Source organism: Zea mays, chromosome 9, assembly GCF_902167145.1.
Source record: "Zea mays cultivar B73 chromosome 9, Zm-B73-REFERENCE-NAM-5.0, whole genome shotgun sequence".
NCBI classification, from domain to species: domain Eukaryota; kingdom Viridiplantae; phylum Streptophyta; class Magnoliopsida; order Poales; family Poaceae; genus Zea; species Zea mays.
In genome coordinates, this window is record NC_050104.1 from 143,226,057 (window position 1) to 143,247,402 (window position 21,346).

Genomic DNA, 21,346 nt, shown 5'->3' on the forward strand with positions numbered 1-21,346 from the left:
GTGCCGCTCATGTCTCTTGCCTCCTCTGACCCTCATGAGCACATCAGGGTCGATCTGCTCGATCCTTGGATCGTATTCTGGGCCATGGACCTCCTGCGTCATGGCGGTGTAGTCATGAAGACGGCTGTAGACGGTGGGGTTGTTCTGACATACAACAAAAAGTTTGGTTGGCAAAATAAAAAAAATAAAAATATACTTTGCCGAGTGCCCTGGGAAGGCACTCGGCAAAGCTTGTTCTGCCGAGTGTCAGACGGTTGACACTCGGCAAAGAAAATTCTTTGCTGATTGCCAACTTTTGATGCTCAGCAAAGTTAACGACCGTCAGCTATAGACGATTGCTGACGGCCTTTTGCCGAGCGCCGTCTTTCGCCGAGTGTTCGACACTCGGCAAAGACTTCTTTGCCGACTGTATTTTTGTGCCGAGAGTCCTGCTCTCGGTAAACGTAATCGTTGCCGAAGGACTTTGTCGAGTGCGACACTCGGTAAAGACTTTTTTGACGAGTGCCCGACAAAAAGCACTCGGCAAAGCGCCGAGCACTCGGCAAAGCACCGAATTCCGATAGTGAATAATTTAGCAGGTAAACAAACACCTAGATTATGAGTTCAGATTATATAATATAAAACCCAGATTATGATAATATCATATCATAATCTCTTCAAAATTAGCTTATTTTAGATTATATTTGGTAAAAGACCCACTACACATGGTTATGTAAATAAAAATTATAATATATGCATCTTTCTTTCCTCACCTCAAATAAACAAAGGGTATTGTTGTCTTCGTGAATAATCTACATTTATATAATCTAGACTATCAAACAACTATATATAGATTATAATCTATCTAGATTATAATATGGATTATATAATTTAGATTATAATCCAAATTATTTAATTTATAAGCTGAAACAAATAGTCCCTTAGTCCTCCATATGAAACAACTAGTAGGGTGCCCGTGCGTTGCTACGGCAACTTAAAATTGATACAAAACAATGACGCAATATAATTACAATCTTTGATTGATGATTTTGTAGCTAACAAACAACGCCACCATCAGAAAGGACATGTCAATGAACAGACCAAAATCCACCTTTAGCTAAGAAATTTACTTGTGAGAAACCCCTAGCTGCAAATTCCAATTCAGCATAACTAAAGCAGTGAGGAGGCTTTCAGAAATCTAGCTTGAAAAACTTTTCCAATAAAACATATGCTTGCATTACGAGTTTTTTTGTGAAAGTTTTCCAAGTGATCTTGAGGATGTTAATCCCTATACAACAACAATGTTGCACTGAAGCTTCTCCCCCACAATGCTTCTCCTCATGCTTCAAATGCTTGAGCAGCAGCAACATACAATTTAATAAGCAAAAATAACAATTAGATAATGCAGGATGTATTAAAGAAACTACTGATTTAGTAGTTGACCATTACTTGTCTAACACAACCCAGCTTGCATGTGATTTCTTGCACTCAACAGCTACAACATCAGGAGAGCCGAAAACAAGATTATACCTCACATTAATCTATAGAAACAACAAATTAAGCACACAAGCATACAACAACAATAATAAGATGTAAACAGGCATTAGCCCCAGCTCAAATGTCTATATCATACACATCAATTTTCTTAACTATAATAAATCACATTTCTGATCCAACATAGACTTATGGCCACATGTACAGTCTCCAACGAACAGCATAAATCCCCAAAACTTTTTGTCTGAAATAGAGAAGTGTTCATATACTTTCAGTTTTTAGGTAACTACTGCAAAACCATAGAAACATTAACAACTATAGGCAATAAAAACCATGGATTTAGGCGATCATTGTAACTAAAGTGAAAATGATTAGTGATACCAACAAACATGCACATGAGCCAAAAACCAGAAATAATACCAAAGCTATGTGACAGGATGATGACAAGTATGATGCTACCGCCTCGCCCAGATGATGGGGTCTTGTGGCTGCCCTAACTGTGCCACCACCTTCTCTGCCACCACAGTTGCGGCGGCGGGCCCTTGTCAGCCACAGATTTCCCCTTCCTCTATAGCTGCTAGTGGTGGGAAGAGCCCACCATCATCTTCTTCAAGACAACCAGCAATGCTTACAAATCCAAAAGCTCTAAGTCAGAAGCCCAATTGCTGAAGCAAATAACTCAACAACCGAAGACCCAAGATCCATGAAGTAGCAAGAAAAAGCTACTACAACAAATTGGAAGTGATGGTTGTCTAGTACAACACAACAACCACGCCAGGGGTTTTAATGCCAACAGGGAGGGAAGTGCTTTAATGTTACTTGTAGGACCAGCATAAGATCCTGAATTCAGAAACAAAATAAGAGGCTAGTAAGTAGCACCTGGACAAGGCACAAGGGTGGTGACAAAGCAGCACCCCTGTAGGTGAGGCACATCACGTTGGTGAACTCCCTTACACATGGTGTTTACAAACTCATGTGTGGACTCCTTACCTACACTCCTAGTAGTATGAGAATGATGCTAAAGTATCCAACGGTACAAAACAACAAGAAGATGGATATTTCTCCTTTAGAAAAAATGAGCGGGGAGTGGCAGTGAACTCCCTTACACATGGATCAGGACCTCTATGACAAGTACATTGACATCAAAGGAATACCAGAGCTATCAGTCATCAACAGCAGCGTTAAGGGAATTGAGCTTGGATCGGTTGTGTCCATCTCTACAGGCTACAACCATTGAGGTGTTGTCAGATGGAAATCTGGTCTTCAGAAAAATTGCCAATCACCTAAGCAAAGTGGCTTCGCCATTTGTTCGGAACACAGCAACCATAGGTGGCAACATAATCATGGCGCAGAGGTTGCCATTCGAGTCAGACATAGCAACTGTGCTACTGGCTGCAGGTACAACAGTCACAATCCAGACGGCTTCCAAAAAGGTTGTGCCTTACTTTGGAGGAGTTCTTGCAGCAGTCTCCATGTGATTCTAGGACCCTGCTGATCAGCATATTCATCCCAAAGTGGGATTGAGATGGCATCACCTTTGAGACATTCCGGGCAGCGCCTCGGCCATTTGGCAATGCTGCTTCATATGTCAATGCTGCTCTCTTGGCAAGGACTTCAACTGATGCAGCTTCAGGGAAGAACATCATGGAGGATATATGCTTGGTGTTCGGTGCTTATGGAGCTGACCATGCCATCAGAGCTAGCAAGGTAGAGGATTTTCTAAAGGGTAAATCACTGAGCTCTTCTGTTATACTTAAAGCAGTTCAGTTGCTTAAAGAGACGGTTTCACCACCAGAAGGCACAACACATCCTGAGTATAGGGTCAGCTTGGCTGTCAGCTTCTTGTTCACCTTCTTATCCTCCTTAACCAACAGCATGAATGAAACAGCAAAGGTTAATGTTATCAATGGATCACTTACTAATAGAACTACAAATATTAGCGGTAGGTACTCACTGAAGGAAAATCTTGAGGTTGACAGAAATTATTTACCAATACACTCAAGACAAGAAATGGTTTTCGGTGATGAATACAAGCCAGTTGGCAAGCCGATCAAGAAAGTCAGGGCAGAGCTCCAAGCTTCTGGTATTTCCCCTCCAATGTACTGCCTTGCCAAAAAAAATATTTTGACAGCATCAGCTTATAACCTTTCTTCAGCATATTCTGCAAAATACTGTATAGTGATGCTTCTGTTCATTTTTAGTACTTCCTCTGTTCCAAATTATAGACGTTTTAGTACAAAACAACAAGAAGATGGATATTTCCCCTTCAGAAAAAATGAGCGGGGAGTGGCAGTGATCATCATTGTTCTAAGAGTTCAGAGTTGAGGGACAGGGAGAATGGTCGCACTGAGCGGAGGAGGAAGAACTGACGTCTCCTCTCTAGTCCTGCTCAAACTCCTTAGCAGCGGCGAATGAGGATTCCATCAGTATCATAACAACAGAATCAGAAATGGCAAGAGAACAAAGCAGTTAGGTAATGAGAAGTATTCTCTAGAGGTGAAATAAAAAATCCAGTCGAATAACGAGGCTTACCAATTGTGGGTCGTTCGTTGGTGACTCCCCCTCGACTGATAAATGGAGACAAAAAGGAACAAGCTTTATGATCTCTGATGCTCGAGTACCAAGTATTGCTTGAAAAACACATGCATAGTCATAGAAGATGAAAGACATTTCAATTGATCCAGAAAAGCATAAGCGTTCATACTTGAGACACACGGAGTGAAGGTAAGCCATTCCGCGTGCAGTGGGTGGACGTGGGGCGTGGACATGAGCTGGGCAAGGCCGAACTCGGTGACGCAGGCGCCGAGTTCCTATGAGAGAAGGATGTTGCTTGACTTCATGTTCCCGTGAATGAACTTCCCGCCGCTACCCATGGAGTGAAGGTAAGCCATTCCGCGTGCAGTGCCCAGAGCTATCTTCACCCTGGTCTCCTAGTCCAATGGGGTTCTTCCAGCAGCTTTGTTACCTAGATTTTACAATCAACAATTAGTCTGCAACCAACTACCATACAGTTTCATTTTCATAGAAATATGTATAATGAGCCTAGTCAGACTTTCAGACAATAAGTTAGCAAAACAGGTGAAATAACTGAAAATAAAAGTGGAAACATCACAGAAGCAAAACTTGAAATGCACCTTTCATTTGTTGACCCAGTCCCAAAATCTCAGTAACCAATTAAATTTGTGGTATCCAAGCAAAAGAGAACATGTCCATACAGACAAATTAGATGAAAAAGAAATGAAAGCAAACTCAGGTGTTCTGTCAAAAATATGTCAAAAGTCCTATAGCCCTCCTAGTAAAATCACACAGTTTCCAGTTCATGGTGATTAAGTAGATCTACCAAATGTGTCTAAACCTGATTAATAATATGCAACACAACATTAACCCATGTAGTGCTACTTGTACCCCCAACTGTCCATTCTAGTCTCCGGTGCCTGGGAACTGATGACCGTTCTAGTCTCCGGTGCCTGCCTGGTATTATTCCTCCTGTTCCCGCCAGCATTGCCTGCACTAACGAGCCCCCAGGACGACGTCAGTTGCTACAGTGTTCTATAGTACTGTACCTGTACGTACTACATGCAAGAGTAACCTTCTACCAAAGTGAGTGACCGCCACTATCTCTTGTCCAAGCTTTTCTCTATACTCTTCTTTTTAGATTTCTACCGTAACGTTCAATTTTCTTCCCTGCCGACAGCAGCAACTGTCCATGTCGTTCTTGAAGATTAAGTAGGTAACAGAAAAGCAAGGCAGCACTATGAAACCACCAATTATTCTTTTGCATTCACGACAAAGGCCAGAAAATTTCAGTATCTCAAAAGCCCAAAATTCTAGCAACAAGAGCAGGTCTTGTTAACTGTTTCTAGGGAACTCCAGAACAGCTATTGGAATCCCAAATACCAAATGATTTGAGGAAGGTATATGTCAACATCCTTTGTAAAAAACTATATTATATCCAGAAGAATAAAAACTAAGGACTGAAGACAGTACATCTGGAGTGTATGTCTATGTTACAAATAATAAATACCTTATTCAGAATTTTTTTTACCTTATTCAGAAAAAAACTAAGGAGTAAGGACCAAAGATTATAATTTACATAACCCAGAATTAGAGAGTTCTCTACAATCAATGTAAAGCATCCCCACTTTGAGAATTCAAGTATGCGGCCCCCATCTGGATTATACTTTCAAGGTGAAGTAGCAAATAGCTTCAATTTTGAAAACTAAATTTCAATCTAACAATATGACAGGTAACAAAATGTAAAATGATTCAGACAGATTATTTGAAATGAAGGGGACATACCATGCAAAGCAGCACAAAGGCTACCTAGTGGGACATACACCAAGAGCTTCTCATCCTTGGAGTAGTAGTAAGCACGCAATGGGACAGTGTTCTGATGCTGGCAAACCTTGCCAATTAGCTCCATCTGCTGTTCAAATTCCCTCATTCCCGCCACCACTTCCTTCAATCTCTTGACCACCACTGTTGTTCCATCCTCCAGAACAGCAGATGGAGCTAATTGCCACAAAATTTACTCAAATCGTAGCTATTTCAAACCATGACATTAAGTATATATTGATACAACAGCTGGCCCAAACTAATTTCAGTGATTGAAGCATGAAATCTACTACAGATGGATACAACAACCCATTTACAAACAACTGAATATGGCAGATTTTAGGATGAACAAGTTAAAAACACACCTTTCATTCCAATACGGAGATGCATGAATTCGGTGTGCCTAGATCGAAACCGATAACATCTGCCATGGTCGGCTTTGTGCTGCATGCCCAGATATTTGTGTCAAAAAATATTGGAAGTCTTATCAGTAAAGATGATTAGCATAGGCAACAAACCATACAAGTCGGTGAGAAAATATTGCCCCACTTTATTTAACTAAGAAGAAACTCAGTCAAACCAACGAAGAAGGCCCCTAAACCCAGCTTCATCCAATTGGGTTGCATCGCGTGGGTCGACCATGACCTTCTGGGCTGGTGACCATTGCACCTACACAAACAAACACAAAGTGCTTATTTTATAGGTTGGCAGCGAGGGGACAAATTGGATAAATCATTACTAATGTAAAGTTCAAAATTCCAAAGCAGGTTGACAGGTAAATCTAGAGTTTGTGCATTTTGGAGTGAGACACAACAAGTTTGAGATCATCCCAAGGTTGCATATACATTAAGTTACTTCCTATGTAGAAATTTGACAGTAATATCAGTATATCACTTTAGTACAATTTCGGGAAAAATAATGATGAAGTAAGACTTGATGAGGCCCACCATACAGAACACACATAGTTGTAGAAATTGTTTTTGACTGAACGTACAATTTAACATGTTGCTACAGTGCTATTTTTAGCTTGACATCCATAGTGCTTATATCCGAGGACATTATGTTTACAATCCTTTTGACTTCATATTTGCTCTTGTACATCTAAAAGTACCGATGAAGCATGGCTGCAGCACGCTACTCGGACAGAACTGGGCATCCACCCCATCCAATAGGCCTCAGCATAAACTAACAAAACAACCCTAGCATACTGGAAAACCACCAAAAAATCGCTGGAGCTATATTGTTCAGGTACCGCCCACACCACAAGCGAGACGAGATAATCATTTGGGTGTAGAGCCACAGGTTGAACGATCCCGATCCCAACTAATACGCCGATCGATTTTGAAGGAGCCCAGCTGCATCGTATCAACGAGAACAAAAAGGAAAAAGGAGGCCGACCAGTGGGTGAAGAACTCGACGACCACGAATGACTTCGGTGAGGCCTGGAGGAAGGCAGTGAAGTTGGACACGTCCCCATCGGTCGCCTTGCTGCCCCCGAGTGATGGGGAGGAGGACACCATTGAAGGGCGGGGAAGTGACGCGCGGACGTCGTTTGCGGTGCTGAGGCCGGCGAGGATGGGTGTGTGTGTGTGGCGGGGGGGGGGGCTAGCGGGCAGTGGCTGGGGTACTGAGCAACGCGCTGCGGTAGGACCTGGGGGGAGAGGGGAACGTGGGATGTTGTGCACGCGGGGGAGCGGCCTCCGCGGTCGCCTCCGTTGGCATATATGGAAGGAGACGCCGACGTATACGCGAGGATGGAAGGAGACGCGGCGGGGGCTCGGTCACGCGTTGTTGTGGGCGAGATCCGCGAGCGTGGTCGGCGGTGGCTGGGTGTGTGGGCGTGGGAGGCGCAGGCGAGCGGGGGCATGCGAGCGCAGGGGGATCTTGCGGCGGATGCAGAGGCGGCTGTGGATTGTGCGGGCGGCGGGCATCACGGCGGCGCGACGCGTGCGAGCGTGATTCGCGGGTGTGGGGGGGGGGAAGACGCGCGCCGGGGGATCGCGGGCGGTGTCGATTGCGCGGGCGGCGGGCATCACGGCAGCGCGACGCGTGGGGGGGGGGGGAAGACGCGCGCCGTGGCCAAACTCGCGGGCGGGGGCACGGTTCGGTGGTGGACGCCCTCCGTGCACCCTTAAGGTTTAGTAGAGAAATGAGGATTTTTTTGTCTTCAATTGGTTTGCGGGGACGGGGAGCCCTCCTGTGTCTCCATTCCCCCAATTCCCCGTATACTTGTTCCATAATCTTCTTTTAGCTTATTGATATGTTAAAATTTTACTAAAATTTCAATACAACTAATTATAAAATAGCTAACTGAACTCTAAAGTAGAAATCTATTATAATTTTAAATCTTGTTTTTCAATTTATATTAATTTAATATAATTAATTTGTATTTATTGTATTTGCAGATTTCTCGCGGGCATAAATTTATCGGTGAAGGGATAAAAAGTTCTCCTATGTGTTCGCAGGGATGGAGGCTAGAAATTTTTCTTCCACCGGGAAACAGGAATGGAGCTTTCCATTGCTTCGGTGATTATCCTTTTTTTCAAGTATAATCGGATCTTTTTTCAGCTGTATTTTCGATATGCTCTGCGCTGTCGGCCTGTCAAACCCGCACTTCCACCATGCTACACTTCCAGCTTCAAGGCCACCAGGCTTATTATTCCATGTCTTATTTTAAACCTCTATAAATAATAAAAAAAATATTTTGCATGATCATAGTCGAGGTAGCAACATGCACTTGTTCAAAACTACATGCCCGTGCTCTATGCCGCGGCCTGTGTCGCAGACACGTCGTGTGAGGAGGTGACTGATGTAGGCGAAGAGCCGAAGACGACTAGACGTCGAGCCCACACAGGCACACAGAAGGTGAGAAGGGCAGACATGAATCGAGAGTTTGAATGCAATTTCAGGGAGTAAGCTTGGACGCGGGGCGCAACTAGTGTTAAAAAAAAAGTTGTGTAACCGTGACACATTTTTTTAAAAATGTTATTTTTAAAATTTAAATCGTGTCGCGAATCTATGGAAGATGCTCATAGTTGCTTCAAGGAAAACAGTTTGTAGCAGGAGTAAGAATTATCACTATTATTTATCTCGGCAAAGCCAAACTTTCTCGAGACAATTTATTCAGCGAGATTGGACGTGGAAACGATCGAACGAACACATCCACATCCTGATCCATAGCTAACGGTGCATGGAGCCCTTCCTTCCCGCCACGGCGGCGAAGCTTCCGCGGACAGCACCGACCGCGTCATCAGCACCGCGAGGCGGCGGCGAACCGCTCTGCCCGCCGGTGGCGTTGTCGTCGCCCGCGTCGCAGTACCCCTTGAGCATGTCCCCTTCCTGCGGGGTGAAACCGATGATAGACATCATCGAGTCGGCGGCCCAGCAGCTTTGCTCGATGACGCGGATGGCGCGGCAGCAGCCGGGCCCCAGGAACGCCTCGCCCCTGATGAAGAGGATGATGATCTCGCCCGTGCACGACTTGATCTCAACCAGCGCCTCCCAGCACTGCTGCGTCTCCGCGCCCTCCAGCCGCTCCGCCAGTGTCGTCAGGCCGCGAGGAGCCGAGGGCGACGGCCCCGTGATGGGCGCCCGGTGCGCGGCCGTCGCGGCGAGCAGCGCCAGGCAGCTGAGCACGGCGAGGGACAGCCGAGGGAATGCCATGTGATCTAAGACCAGTGAAGACTTGGGATGATGAATGGAGCTCAGGAGATACTATGCGCTAGTTGGTTTGTATAGCTGAGGCTCGCGACTGTACTTATAGAAGGTGCAGGCGGACACTGCAGGCAAGCCAAGAGTCACAAACTCACAATTAGTTTCAGAATGTGTAAAGCCACGTTTTTAATCTCCCTCTCTCTAATGGAAAATAAGTGGGCTTTACTGCCACAGTGACACTACCGCACTAATGTAAAGTTCCACCGTGCCATGGAGCCACGGCACTTCAACGGACACAACATAAGTCATGCCTGCTCATTTTCCAAATTTGTGTGTTTTGATTTTAACCCCCAGGGTGTTTTGCACGTCAGTTCGATTTTTAACCTTGAACTTTAAAACTGAATACCGAACGAGTCCTCCTTACTGGTTTTCAAAGGTCGTTTTTTTTAAAAAAAAACTTGATAGCTAATTTACAAGGCATGCAAAAACAAATAGTTTTCCTTTGTGCGAGGAAGTTTAAATACTACTGTATAATTTACGGGACCGAGGGACTACAAGGCATCTCAGCAAGTCAGAGTCATTTCCTGGTATATGTACCAAGTTCTTCTACATCAAGTCAGTGCTCATTGACTAATTATGTGTTTGGTTTGAGATCAAAATAGGATGAGACGGGGATAACACCGTTCTCTCGATTTTTTTGGATCATGCTGTCATAAAAAATTACTTCGGTGTTCATCTCGTTCTCGTGTGACTCTCATCCAAATGTTATAGAAAATGTGGCCGCCCTCTTTGATCCCTTCTTATACGTACAACCAAACACACGTTAAAAGATGGATTGAATAATTGACCGTGTATAACTGTTATAACACATGTTCTTTAGGCACTGATAATTGCACAAACAGAAAAGACACGATCCCCTCCGAGGCAGGCCCAACCCCCAGCTCACAGGGTCACAGCTGTGGATTAGACTTTGTACACTGCTGCCCAGGTCTCCAGCTAAACTGAAAGGTTCACCTGTACTTGAGTACTTCTGTTGGCTGGACTTTCTAAGATATAGTGAAACCAAGAATGTATCTATGATCTATCATGAAATGACAACATTACCAGGTTCAAAATTTTGAACAAGAGAAGAAGCTGCTGTTTGACTCAGCCCGACTACTTTAGAACACATCATTACATTTGGACTAAACCTACCAGTTCTGATAGCCAGATTGTGCCATTCTAGGAATACGTCTGATGGTGCACCGAGACTTTGGAGTACATTCAACAAGAGGCCCAACGAAACACTTTTGAAGGCTCAATCTATAGCCTCATCAGACTATATACAGACAATGCAAAACCACAAAACTAATAACAGCGACACGGGCAATGTTAGGTGCAAAGAAGTGGCGGCAGAAACGTGAATTGTGAGAGGAAACAAACAATTGTCGACAGATGGATCGACAGTAGTTATCAAACCTAGGCCATTGAAGTAGCAACTATCCTCACTCTGATCATGCTGCTGGTAGTAGTTGTTGAACGCGTATGACACATTGCCAGGCCAGGCAAGACCTGAGCAGGAGCCACCAGGTAACAGAGAAGTGCAGTCGCCATTGGCGCAAGCTGACGAGAAACTAGAAGAAACATTGGACAAATCCTTGTTGTTGTCTACCACACACCATTTTGATGGAAGGTAATTGACATCAGGGGCATTCTTGAGCGATTTAGGACCTTGACCTATGTTGGCATAGTACTTTGCCTGGCCATCAAAGGTAAAAATGCCATGGTGCCTTTCATAGCCTCCACTAGCTATACTCCGTTGATCTTCATCTAAAAGGCTGAAGAGATACATCTCAACTGGAGGGACTTTTGGGCGAAGTGGAGTCCCAGACTTTTTGGCCAGGTGGTTGACTAGGCCAGTCATGAATGATTGAGCAATAGCAGGAGTTGCGTTCATGGCTCCATCTGTTGGCCATCCTGCTCTCCCAACAATGATGTCCATGTCACTGAAGCCAGCTTTGGTTAGAGAAGTAACCAGAGCATCTATGCTTGCATCAACGTAGTTGTCATACTTGTTTTCGCCATCTTTTACAGGATGAGACATTAGTTGGAAAAGAAAATAGTCCAATGACAAATTTCTGTTGTGTTGAAAGCTCAAGAATGGATCCAGCTCGACCATAAATGGAGAACTGCTGTTAGCAAGAAATGAGAGGAGATCTGCCATGGTCTTGTTAACATCAGGTCTGAAGCTAGCTTTCGTGGGCAGAGTAGATGCATTCTGGAATGTGTCAGCACTGCAAGGTACTACCACCTTCATCTTGCCAGACAATTTTGCATGGACTAATGCTTGTTGAACATTTTCTGCTGCTCGAACTACAAAAGGATGAAAATTTTGTCCATGACGTAGAAGAAAGGGCTCATCCCCAACAACAATATACCTGCAAAGTCAATTTGTTTGTCAATTTTAAAATATTATTAAAGATGCAAATTAAAACAGACTTGCAACATATATGCACATACAGATAGAACACAAAATAATGGCATTATTTAATGCATGATTCACTTCATCTATGCAGTGGGACATACAATGTCCTCATGATACTTGCTCTATAACACACTGCAAAATGATTTTTTGCAGAAATGAAGCATAATCATCTGCCACAAAAGATATACAGTACTAAAGGCCCAACTATGTACTCTTTTCAGCTATTTAGGGTATAGGCGTTGACATAGCAGTGGACGTAAAATACATACTCTATTACTCTGCTACTTTTGAACCTGATATACTAAATGGAGAATATCAAAAGAAAACCTAAATGTCCTCCCAGGTTCAAAGTTGTAACCTAGGAGGATTACATTCACATTCTACCCATTGAAGTTCTCTGAAATGGTAAATTACACCTCGAATTGTTGACTTGGTATAGATAAAAGTCATTTGTAACATCCCTTAATAGAATCACCAATCAGGAACCTGCCACTACCAGCATATCAGCAGTGGCATTTTGTGGGTTTTCATAGTTTAATTTCACAGAAGAGGTTCTACCTAGATATAAGAAAATTCCAGTGAACTACTCCAAGGTAGAAGCACCAAGTTGTCAACTGAAGCCAACTAATACATTCAGTAAAGAAATGGTTCCCTTCTTCAATTCGGATTGTATCCAATCTGATTATAGAAATAAGGTAACAAAGGCACAGGCGGCACATCCCACCTTCCCGTGGGATCCAGCCATACACAGTAGAACCGCAATGACTAATGTAACTCGTTGTGAGTAGGAAAACTGCAGTCATATACTCACATTGATTAATCGAGTCAATTGGAACTGTGCCCAGTTGGCCGTTTTCTGTAGACATGAGAATTAGATCAACTAAAACTATGACCCGTGCGTGATTCGTTTGCTCTCAGAACATTCGACTAGCAAAAGAACCCATAATCCCAGTTAGTAATCTGATGAAGAGGCGCCTACAAATCGTGCATTGGAAGGGAGCTCTTACTCGAACCGCACGCTGGAGGAGTAACGGGTGATGTTGTCGTGGACCCACGCGGCGGCTGCCTTGGTGGAGGAGGCGAGGGGCCGGAGCAGCGCGTCGGGGATCCCGACGCTGACGGCGATGCCGGTGCCTTCGAGCGCCGTGAGCGCGTCGGAGGAGGCGGCGGCGAGGCGGACGCGGGGAACAGAGTTGGGGAGGAGGAGGCCCCGTACGACCTGCGCCGCCGGAAGCGAGTGGGAGGACGCGAAGCCCCAGTTCACACCCACCGCGGAAGCCGGCGGTGGCGGCGCCATGGCGAGGAGTAACAGGAGGAGGCCAGGTACGAGCGGGCGCGGCGAGCTGCGGCGACGGGACAGCATTGCCTCGTGTTCCGTGCGCGCTGGAGGCCACCGGGTCTTGTCAGTACAGGCACTAGTGCTGCTATGCTCTGCGGCTGTCTGTTGTCTCGGCCCTCTTTCTTCCCGTGGTGCCGTGGGCAGCCGGCTACTCTTACATGTGTTGAAACCATGTCCGTACAGGCACTAGTGCTGCTATACTCTTAGGGCTTGTTTGGTTATTCCCAATACACATGGATTGGATGGGATTGGAAAAAATTGGGAAAAAGTTTGACTTGTTTGGGATTCAAACCCATCCAATCCCACTCAATCCACATGGATTGAGAGCTAACCGAACAAGCCCTTACATGTTTTCCCTACCAAATCCCAATATTTCAAATTTACCATGAAATTCAATAATTTGAAACCATGTCCGTACATCTTACATGTGTTGAGTGAAGGCTTTATTATTTATATATTGAGTGCAGACTTGAGACATGCGTGTGTTAGTGTTACTTCTTTATTTGTTTACAGTAGAATTAGACATCTTCGGCGGTCTTTCTTAATCCTACTCCCTAATTTTTCATTTGAAAAGTCATTCTAACATATTTTCAATAAATTTTTAGCCTTTCTATATTTGGCACGTAAGAAACCTTCTAACAGAGAATGTAAATATTTAGATATGTAGTTAAAGAAGCTATTGGAGAAAAAAGAATCACCAAAATTTCTATCCATGTTTGGGAGAGCTAAGCTTCAAAAATTTAACTCTGAAGTTGTATGTTGTGTAACCAGTTGCACAGTGGATAATTTCTGTGCAGCTTCATGAGGAGGTATGAAAATAATGTTTATGAAACACCATTTAAGGAACTTCATGAATTTCATGAAACTGACCTCTAATTTTAACTTTTTTTAAAGCTAGATCTCGTACATCTGGATTTGTTTGGATGGAAGAAATTGCTGAAGTGAAGTCCTCCCAAACATGCTCTTAATATAAAATATATATAAGAGATTCTAGCCCGTTCGTTTGGCTTTAATCCCTATCAGCTCTACTGCTTCTACAGTGTTTTGTCTCTATAGATTGCTGATGCAGCCGTCCGAATAACTGGCTTTAATCCGAAGCGAATATCTATCGTTTCATGTAATTGTCATAGCCGCACGAGCTAAGAGGGAATAATAACTCCTGATACCACATGACTCTATTTAATATGGCTACTCTAGTTAATGGCTTCTTTGCATCTGAGAACCAATCTAAAACATCAAAAAATTTAAACCTAAAGGGAGTATGATCTAACGTTTTATCGAATAATTTGTGTGTTGTCGCAACACAAGAATATTATACTAATATATGTAATATTAAAAAGTACCCTCGGTTTCCTTTCGTCCCTCACCATCCGTCAATCACACCTAGGGCCAGTAATGGATCACGATCCAAATGACCCTTCACAAAAAGTTAGGATTCTTAAATAATTTTAGCTCAAAAATAAATAGGAATAGAGATCAATCCTAATTCGATTTGATCCTTAAAGTTTATAGTGTAAAATTTAGAGCCCATTACGACCCCTAATCACGTCGTTCCCTCCCTCGTTGGTGCATCACTTATGTCTTGTTTGAAACTTCTAAAGCTTGAAACTTCTAAAGCTAATAGCAAACATTCCAACTACAACCTCAGCTAAAAATAGTTGTAGAAGTTACAAACACCATAGCTAATTATTACATAACTCATAACTTACAATTAATTAACTGACTAACTATTAGTTCTAGAAGTTTCAAACCGAACCTTACTAATGACATGGCCGGGCAAACTAGCCAACAATTATTATCTGACTAACTATTAGCTCTAGGAGTTATAAACCAAACCTTACTAATGACATGTCCGATTAAGGGGTATTTCAATGCACTACAGCTAATAGTTAGTGTATAAAATTAGTTAAAACATCCAAACAACCTAGCTAATAGTTCAACTATTAGCTATTTTCGATAAATTAGTTAATAGTTAACTAGCTATTTGTTAGCTAGCTAATTTCACTATCAATTTTTATCCAACTAAATATTAATTCTAGTGCATTCAAACACCCCGAAGGCTGTACCTTTCAAATTTGTAAACCACATGTTTAGGGTTAACCTTATGTTGGTAACTAATACTTTATTACATTAACATTTTCTATAAGCCCTAAAATTATTTAACGTTAGACCATGTACAATTAAGTAATTTTAACAAAAGTAGCTCGCTCATTTCTGTTAGCACGAGCACCACGAAAAAAATCATACATCCTATCACTAATGACAAGGCACGGTCATGTTTACTAGTAAATCAGAGCCGCAAGCCTAGCGAAGAAGGCCAATTCGAATAGGCAGCACGAAGCCAAACTTGCGTATATGAAGTGAATATAAACACTTATAGCAACGGGCTTTGTTTTCAGTCCCAAGAAAAAATTGGTGATTCTCGACAGAAGTAAACGCTACCCCAACACCGGCTGAGCCCAAAACATTAACAACGCAGGTAACGAGTTTCAGCGAATTCACCAAAACCTAACAGAAAGAAACTGCTTCCAAACAGAACGGCTTAGAACTTAGCTGGTGCTGTACAGCAAAGCTCATCCAAATCAACCAGTGTAGCCTTAGTAAGCAGCGACGCCAGAATTTGTAATGTCGACGTCCCCCATTCCTGTATCTTCCTCCTCTTCACTGTCAGCATCACCATCGACCTCTGCGTTTTGCTCCATTAGGGAATCAATCTGGTCGAGGAATAGCTTGTCTTCCCGCTCACTAACCTGTTTTCCAGATAGTATCCACAGCTTTTGGTTTTAGAACATGCATACAGAAGACTAACATGCTTGAGATGGGAATATAAATATAAAAGAATTAACAGATGCTGAAAATAACTTACAGCTCTTGGTGGTTCCTTCACTACTAACTTTCCTTTGTACTTTTCAATCTCTGCTGTACAAGCCTTGACTGCAGTAGTGAGAACTGAAATGCCTTGATCCTGTTCAAAGAGCAACACAGAAGAAAAACAATGGTCATTATTTTCTGGACATTGAAGGATATGATACAGCCTTAACCATAATTCTAGGGTTGATACTAAAATAAAAAATCGAGCGAATTGCAATATGTGGGGATAAATATAAAAAATGATGCATGTACAAGTATCATACTACAACATAGTAAAGGGCAAAACAGGTGTTTCGTTAGATAAGCAATGCAAACAACGTGAACGAAGGTAAACAAATTGTGAACCATGTTGATAAGAACCATGAGAAGTCTGGAACCAGATAATACTGCAAATTTGGCAGAGAATTGCATTTTGTGTAGTCAATAATTGTGAACCGCATTGATAAGAACCATTTTGACAGATTATTGCACTATAGATAGTGCAGATAATACTGCACTATTAAAGTCTGGTCACTGCATTTTGTGCAATTGAACACCCTGCAAAAGGCTAAACAGTAAATCAGGCCCTTTCCCAATAAGGATTGAGGAGGCAAAAGATCAGAAGTATCGGTAAACAGAACAAGCGACACAATAACGATTGGCAAGCCACAACGATTCTTAGCAACATATAAGTGCAGCCTGGAGCTGGAGGTAATGCATATCTAATTTAGAACACATAATAGATGAGGATCAATTTGCCCAAAAAATAGATGAGGATCAATTGAAACATGCACTCTCAATCCTCAAAAGTCTCAAACATTATGTTTGATGTAAAATTGTAATCACAAATTTGAGGAGAATGGGCTTGAGCACATATGAAACTTTATCAAATAACTCGGCTATAACAAATTGCTCACACATATTATTAAGTACTAAGATAATGCCAACCTTGTCAAGGGTCTGTGTGGTCAAAACATAAAGTGGAGGAGCAACTAGCTTAATCTTCACAGGACAGTTATCATTGCCCGCAGCTTCAGCTTTCTTCATAGCTTGCTGCAAATACATATACAATTAGTTTTTTGCAAATACCATTGTTAAATCACAAGGGTGGCATTAGGGGCAACTAGAACCTTAATATGGAGCACTCCATCAAACTGGAAGCATTTCATCTCTATATCAGCACGGATCTTGAGAGGCTGTGGTGTCATCCTCCTCCTTATGTTCTTAACCAGAGAATCCTTAACCTCGGGGGTGACAGCAGGCACCACCTTAGTCACCTACCAGTAATTTTAAGCATATCCTTGTCTCAAATAGTTCTATACAAATACATATAGAAAAAATTCATAATATATTTCAACAAAGTAACAACATAGGCAGGAACATCATTCCAAATAAAAGAAACAGAACTCTTAAATCAATGCACTTTTTTCTACTGTTTGCCTATACAATAAACTGCATACAAAGTTAAGCACTAAAACCAAGCTATACCACTATCTATCTACTACATGGAAATTCCAACTTGATATATTCAATAATTTGAAAGGCATGTTTCAGGTTAGTTCGAAGTTATTTTTATGTAAACTCCACAACATGAGCCAACAGGTTATTCACCATTTCCGAGGAAGTATTGATTGACAGAAATACAAACTAAATTATCTGCAAATTGTTACTGGACCAAAAAATGAACAAGTAACTGCTATAGATTTTACATAAATCCTTACTGGTTCCCAAAATCAAACATAGCATATACATGTAAATGCCTAGTTAAATAAGGACATGGGACAAGTCTACACCATCCAAATCTACAGAATCTGTCAACCACCACATCTAATCATGTTCGAACGACATGGGACGAATTTAGAACATCCAAACCTACTGAATCTGTCTGCAGTACCACTAAATCTAATCATGTTCGAACAACATATAAGTAGCCATGTTCAAACAACATAAGTAGACACATGAATGAATGTCCAGGACTCCAGGTTGCGGTGGTCAATGTTAGATTTATAAGGATTGTTTCCAACTAAAAGATGTGAACCATAACAATATCAAACCAATTAATACTCCTAGTGTTATCTACTCCCTCCATTTCATGTGTTAAGATGTTTTGGCTTTTCTAGATACATAGCTTTTGCTATGCACTATCTAGATAAACTCTATCTAAGACAGCCCACGGCCCTCTAGCTGAGTTGGTTAGGTGGTGTAAGTAGCACTAATCAAGTCTTGAGTTCGAGTGTTCAACTCCCCCGTGTGAGCGAATTTTAGGCTGAGGTTAATAAATCCACTCGTTTGCCCCACGCCAAAGCACAGGTCGAAGACCTGGCCCCATCGTGGTCGTTCTCACATGGGGATTACATAGTAAAAAAGTGTATCTAGAAAAGCTAAAAAGTCTTATAATTTGGAACATAGAGATTACATAACAACATCCACGAAGTTGAATAAAAAATCAGCAGAAAAGCTTCATGTGGCGCAAAAACTCAAGAACAGGAAAGTTTCATGTGAAGCAAAAACTCAACAACAGGGCCAAAGTACCGTGGATCTAAAAGACCGGAGAGGTCTGATAATAAAAAGACTTAAAATTCAAAACAAAAGCTATAGCTACAGCTCAAGTTTTTTAATAACAGTATTTGGTTAGTGGAAGAAGTCTGGTAAGAAAAACTATCATGCACAACCAAGAACCAATAACAGTATTAATCTGCTAGGCTGTTCATCCATGACATGGGCGGCCGGGTCAAAATGCAATTTGCAGTTCGATAAGAAAACTGAATTAACCTCCTGGCCATCCGGGCCGACCTCCTTCTCCTCATAGGTGAGTGCGTCGAGGATGGCGTCAGGGTCGGCAACTATGAGCTTGAAGGCCTCGAAGGCGTGGCCGTACTTGCGGTAGAGCGGCCAGCCAATCCGCTGGTAGAGCGGCTCGAGGTCGATCTCGAGCGTCTCGGCGACGTGGCGCATGATGGAGTGCACGAGCTTGGACTTGTTGTACCTGTCCTCGCATGCGTGCGCCTCCTCCTCGGAGACGCGACGCTTCGAAAGGTCGATGTAGCCCTTGTCGCGGTCGACACGGAGCACGATGGCGGGCTCCTGGCGGCCAACCTTGATGAGGGAGGAGATGGAGCGGATACGACGGCGGGAGAGCTCGGAGAAGAGGATCATGCCCTCGATGTTGTTGTACTCGAGCAACGAGACGTACGCGCCCATGTCAGCGATGTGCTTCACCTGGATCATCACCGCGGCGTCCACCTCCGGGAACCGCTGCTCATACATCCGGCACTCGAGGTTCGGCATTTTCGCTGGAAAGGAGGGTCTCACCGGAACTGAGTGCGGCGGATCTAGGGTTTGGTTGGGTTTTGGAGAGACGCCGGCGGCGGAGGGTGGACAATAAAAACGGAAGTGTCTGTTTACAATAAAAACTTCTCTCTACATGGTAATTATATTGCTACAGGTTAGAGCAATCTTCAACAATGTGACTTAAAATGGTGTCTATAAATTAAAATAGGAACAATTGGATCTATATCATTAAAAGATCCAAACTTTAGATATATACCATGGACCTCACATGTCATTGACTTATGTGGACCCACATATAAGTGAGATAGTAATGGTATGGATCTAAAGTGGTGATCTTTTAATGGTATGGATCCAAATTTCCCATTAAAATACTACATCATTTGAAGTATTAAGGACACTAAAACAGTCAATTCCTAAATCATGTATTTTAGAAAGTAAATTGCATTATTAGAAGAAATAATAAAATTGTCGGCGTTTCGAGACCGGGGGTCCCTGAGCAGACGAGTGAAATGTCGCCGCGTGTCCCAGCCCAGATGGGTCGGCGCGAGGCCGAGCGCGAAGGGGGGAAGTGAGGTGGCCGGAGATGGGCGTGAGAGAGGTGGAAATCCTGCGGCCTTCGTGTTCGTCCCGCGCCCAGGTCGGGTGCGCTTGCAGTAGGGGGTTACAAGCGTCCACGCGGGAGAGGGAGCGAGCGGTCTCACGCGAGCGCCTGTCTCGTCCTCGTCCCCGCGCGGCCAACCCTCTCGAAGAGGGCCCTGGTCCTTCCTTTTATAGGTGTAAGGAGAGGATCCAGATGTACAATGGGGGTGTAGCAGAGTGCTACGTGTCTAACGGAGGAGAGCCATCGCCCTAAGTACATGTCGTTGTGGCAGCCGGAGAGATTTTGGCACCCAGCTGGTGTGATGTCGTGGCCGTCGAAGGAGCGCTGGAGCCTGGCGGAGGGACAGCTGTCAGAGCTGTTGAGTCCTTGCTGACGTCCTCTTGCTTCCGTAAGTGGGCTGAGAGCCGCCGTCGTCACAGAGTATGCGGGGCGCCATCATTGCCTATCTGGCGGAGCGAGCCAGATGGGACGCCGGTCTTGTTCTCCGTGGCCCGAGTCAGCTTGGGGTAGGGTGATGATGGCGCCTCCTTGAAAGTTGCCTAGAGGGGGGTGAATAGGCAACTTAAAACTTTTTTTCAACAAAAACTAGAAGCAAACTGGGTAAAACTGAATTGATCTCGAAATTCACCCAGTTAACTTTGGAAATGAGATGTTCTAAATGATCCACAGGGTTCAAAGTAGTAGATCTGAGAAGGGCACTTCTCAAAATCCACACACCAAAAAGATATAAACAATTCTTTCGCGGGATGGTGAGAGAACGAAGAACACAAACAAACACAATGAGCAAGAACACAAGAAACACAAGATTTATCCCGAGGTTCGGTCACACCACCAAGGTGCCCTACTTCCTCGTTGAGGCGCCCACAAAGAGCCGGGTCTCTTTCAACCCTAATCCTCCCTTTGCCGACCACAAAGGTCAAGCTCACACACTAATCTTTGCTCAAACGAGCGGGTAATACAAACTTTCTTGTGGTCTTCCACAAGATTTGGAGACTCACAAGAGACACCTAGTCGTCTAGGAGCTAGAAGCTCCAAGAGTAATGAATCCACAAAGAACTCGATGTAGTACCAAAGCTCGAATGAAGAAGAAGAGCAAGAGAGATTTAGAGATGAAGCACAAAATCGCAGCTCTCAAGCTCACTCAAAGATTTCTCTCCAAAGATTTGAAATGGGAGAGGCAAGAGATGTGTGAGAGAGAGAGGGAGGTGTTTCTTGGGTTAGAAATGGAGTTCAAATCGTGCTCCCTACTTTGGGGAGAGAGGTAGGAGGTAGTATATATAGTGGGAGCTCAAAACTAGCCGTTGGGCAGAATTTTCTGCCTGAGGGCGGTTGAGCCTCC

The 21,346-nt window shown here is 43.4% G+C and overlaps 3 protein-coding genes and 1 long non-coding RNA gene across 15 annotated transcripts; all 4 read right to left on the minus strand.

Moving 5' to 3' along the window:
• Positions 1-960: 960 nt before the first annotated feature.
• Positions 961-7,970, minus strand: LOC103639258 (uncharacterized). Of its 12 annotated transcripts, none has more exons than XR_002264848.3 (8): positions 7,207-7,970; positions 6,332-6,477; positions 6,174-6,252; positions 5,773-5,985; positions 3,428-4,438; positions 1,894-3,335; positions 1,429-1,474; positions 961-1,331 (listed from the first exon to the last, which is right to left on the minus strand). It is a non-coding gene; the product is annotated as an uncharacterized lncRNA (long non-coding RNA). The 12 variants fall into 12 exon arrangements; XR_002264853.3 differs by lacking the exons at positions 961-1,331; positions 1,429-1,474 and having other exon boundaries at positions 2,174-3,335; positions 3,428-3,870; positions 4,006-4,040; positions 4,178-4,438; XR_002264849.3 differs by having other exon boundaries at positions 961-2,100; positions 2,353-3,335.
• A 900-nt stretch (positions 7,971-8,870) lies between these two features.
• LOC103639259 (egg cell-secreted protein 1.3) lies at positions 8,871-9,649 on the minus strand. Its single transcript, XM_008662016.3, has one exon. It carries the CDS (start codon positions 9,469-9,471, stop codon positions 8,989-8,991), a length of 483 nt encoding a protein of 160 aa, XP_008660238.1. The 5' UTR covers positions 9,472-9,649; the 3' UTR covers positions 8,871-8,988.
• Positions 9,650-10,564: 915 nt separating this feature from the next.
• On the minus strand, positions 10,565-13,398 carry LOC100191380 (uncharacterized). Its single transcript, NM_001136814.3, has 2 exons — positions 12,934-13,398; positions 10,565-11,879 (listed from the first exon to the last, which is right to left on the minus strand). The coding sequence occupies exons 1-2, from the start codon at positions 13,287-13,289 to the stop codon at positions 10,781-10,783; spliced, it is 1,455 nt and encodes a 484-aa protein (NP_001130286.2). The 5' UTR covers positions 13,290-13,398; the 3' UTR covers positions 10,565-10,780.
• A 2,188-nt stretch (positions 13,399-15,586) lies between these two features.
• On the minus strand, positions 15,587-19,535 carry LOC100193869 (Eukaryotic translation initiation factor 2 subunit alpha). The gene is made up of 5 exons (NM_001138948.3): positions 18,888-19,535; positions 17,246-17,392; positions 17,064-17,168; positions 16,132-16,230; positions 15,587-16,015 (listed from the first exon to the last, which is right to left on the minus strand). The coding sequence occupies exons 1-5, from the start codon at positions 19,401-19,403 to the stop codon at positions 15,863-15,865; spliced, it is 1,020 nt and encodes a 339-aa protein (NP_001132420.1). The 5' UTR covers positions 19,404-19,535; the 3' UTR covers positions 15,587-15,862.
• Between the last annotated feature and the right edge of the window lie 1,811 nt (positions 19,536-21,346).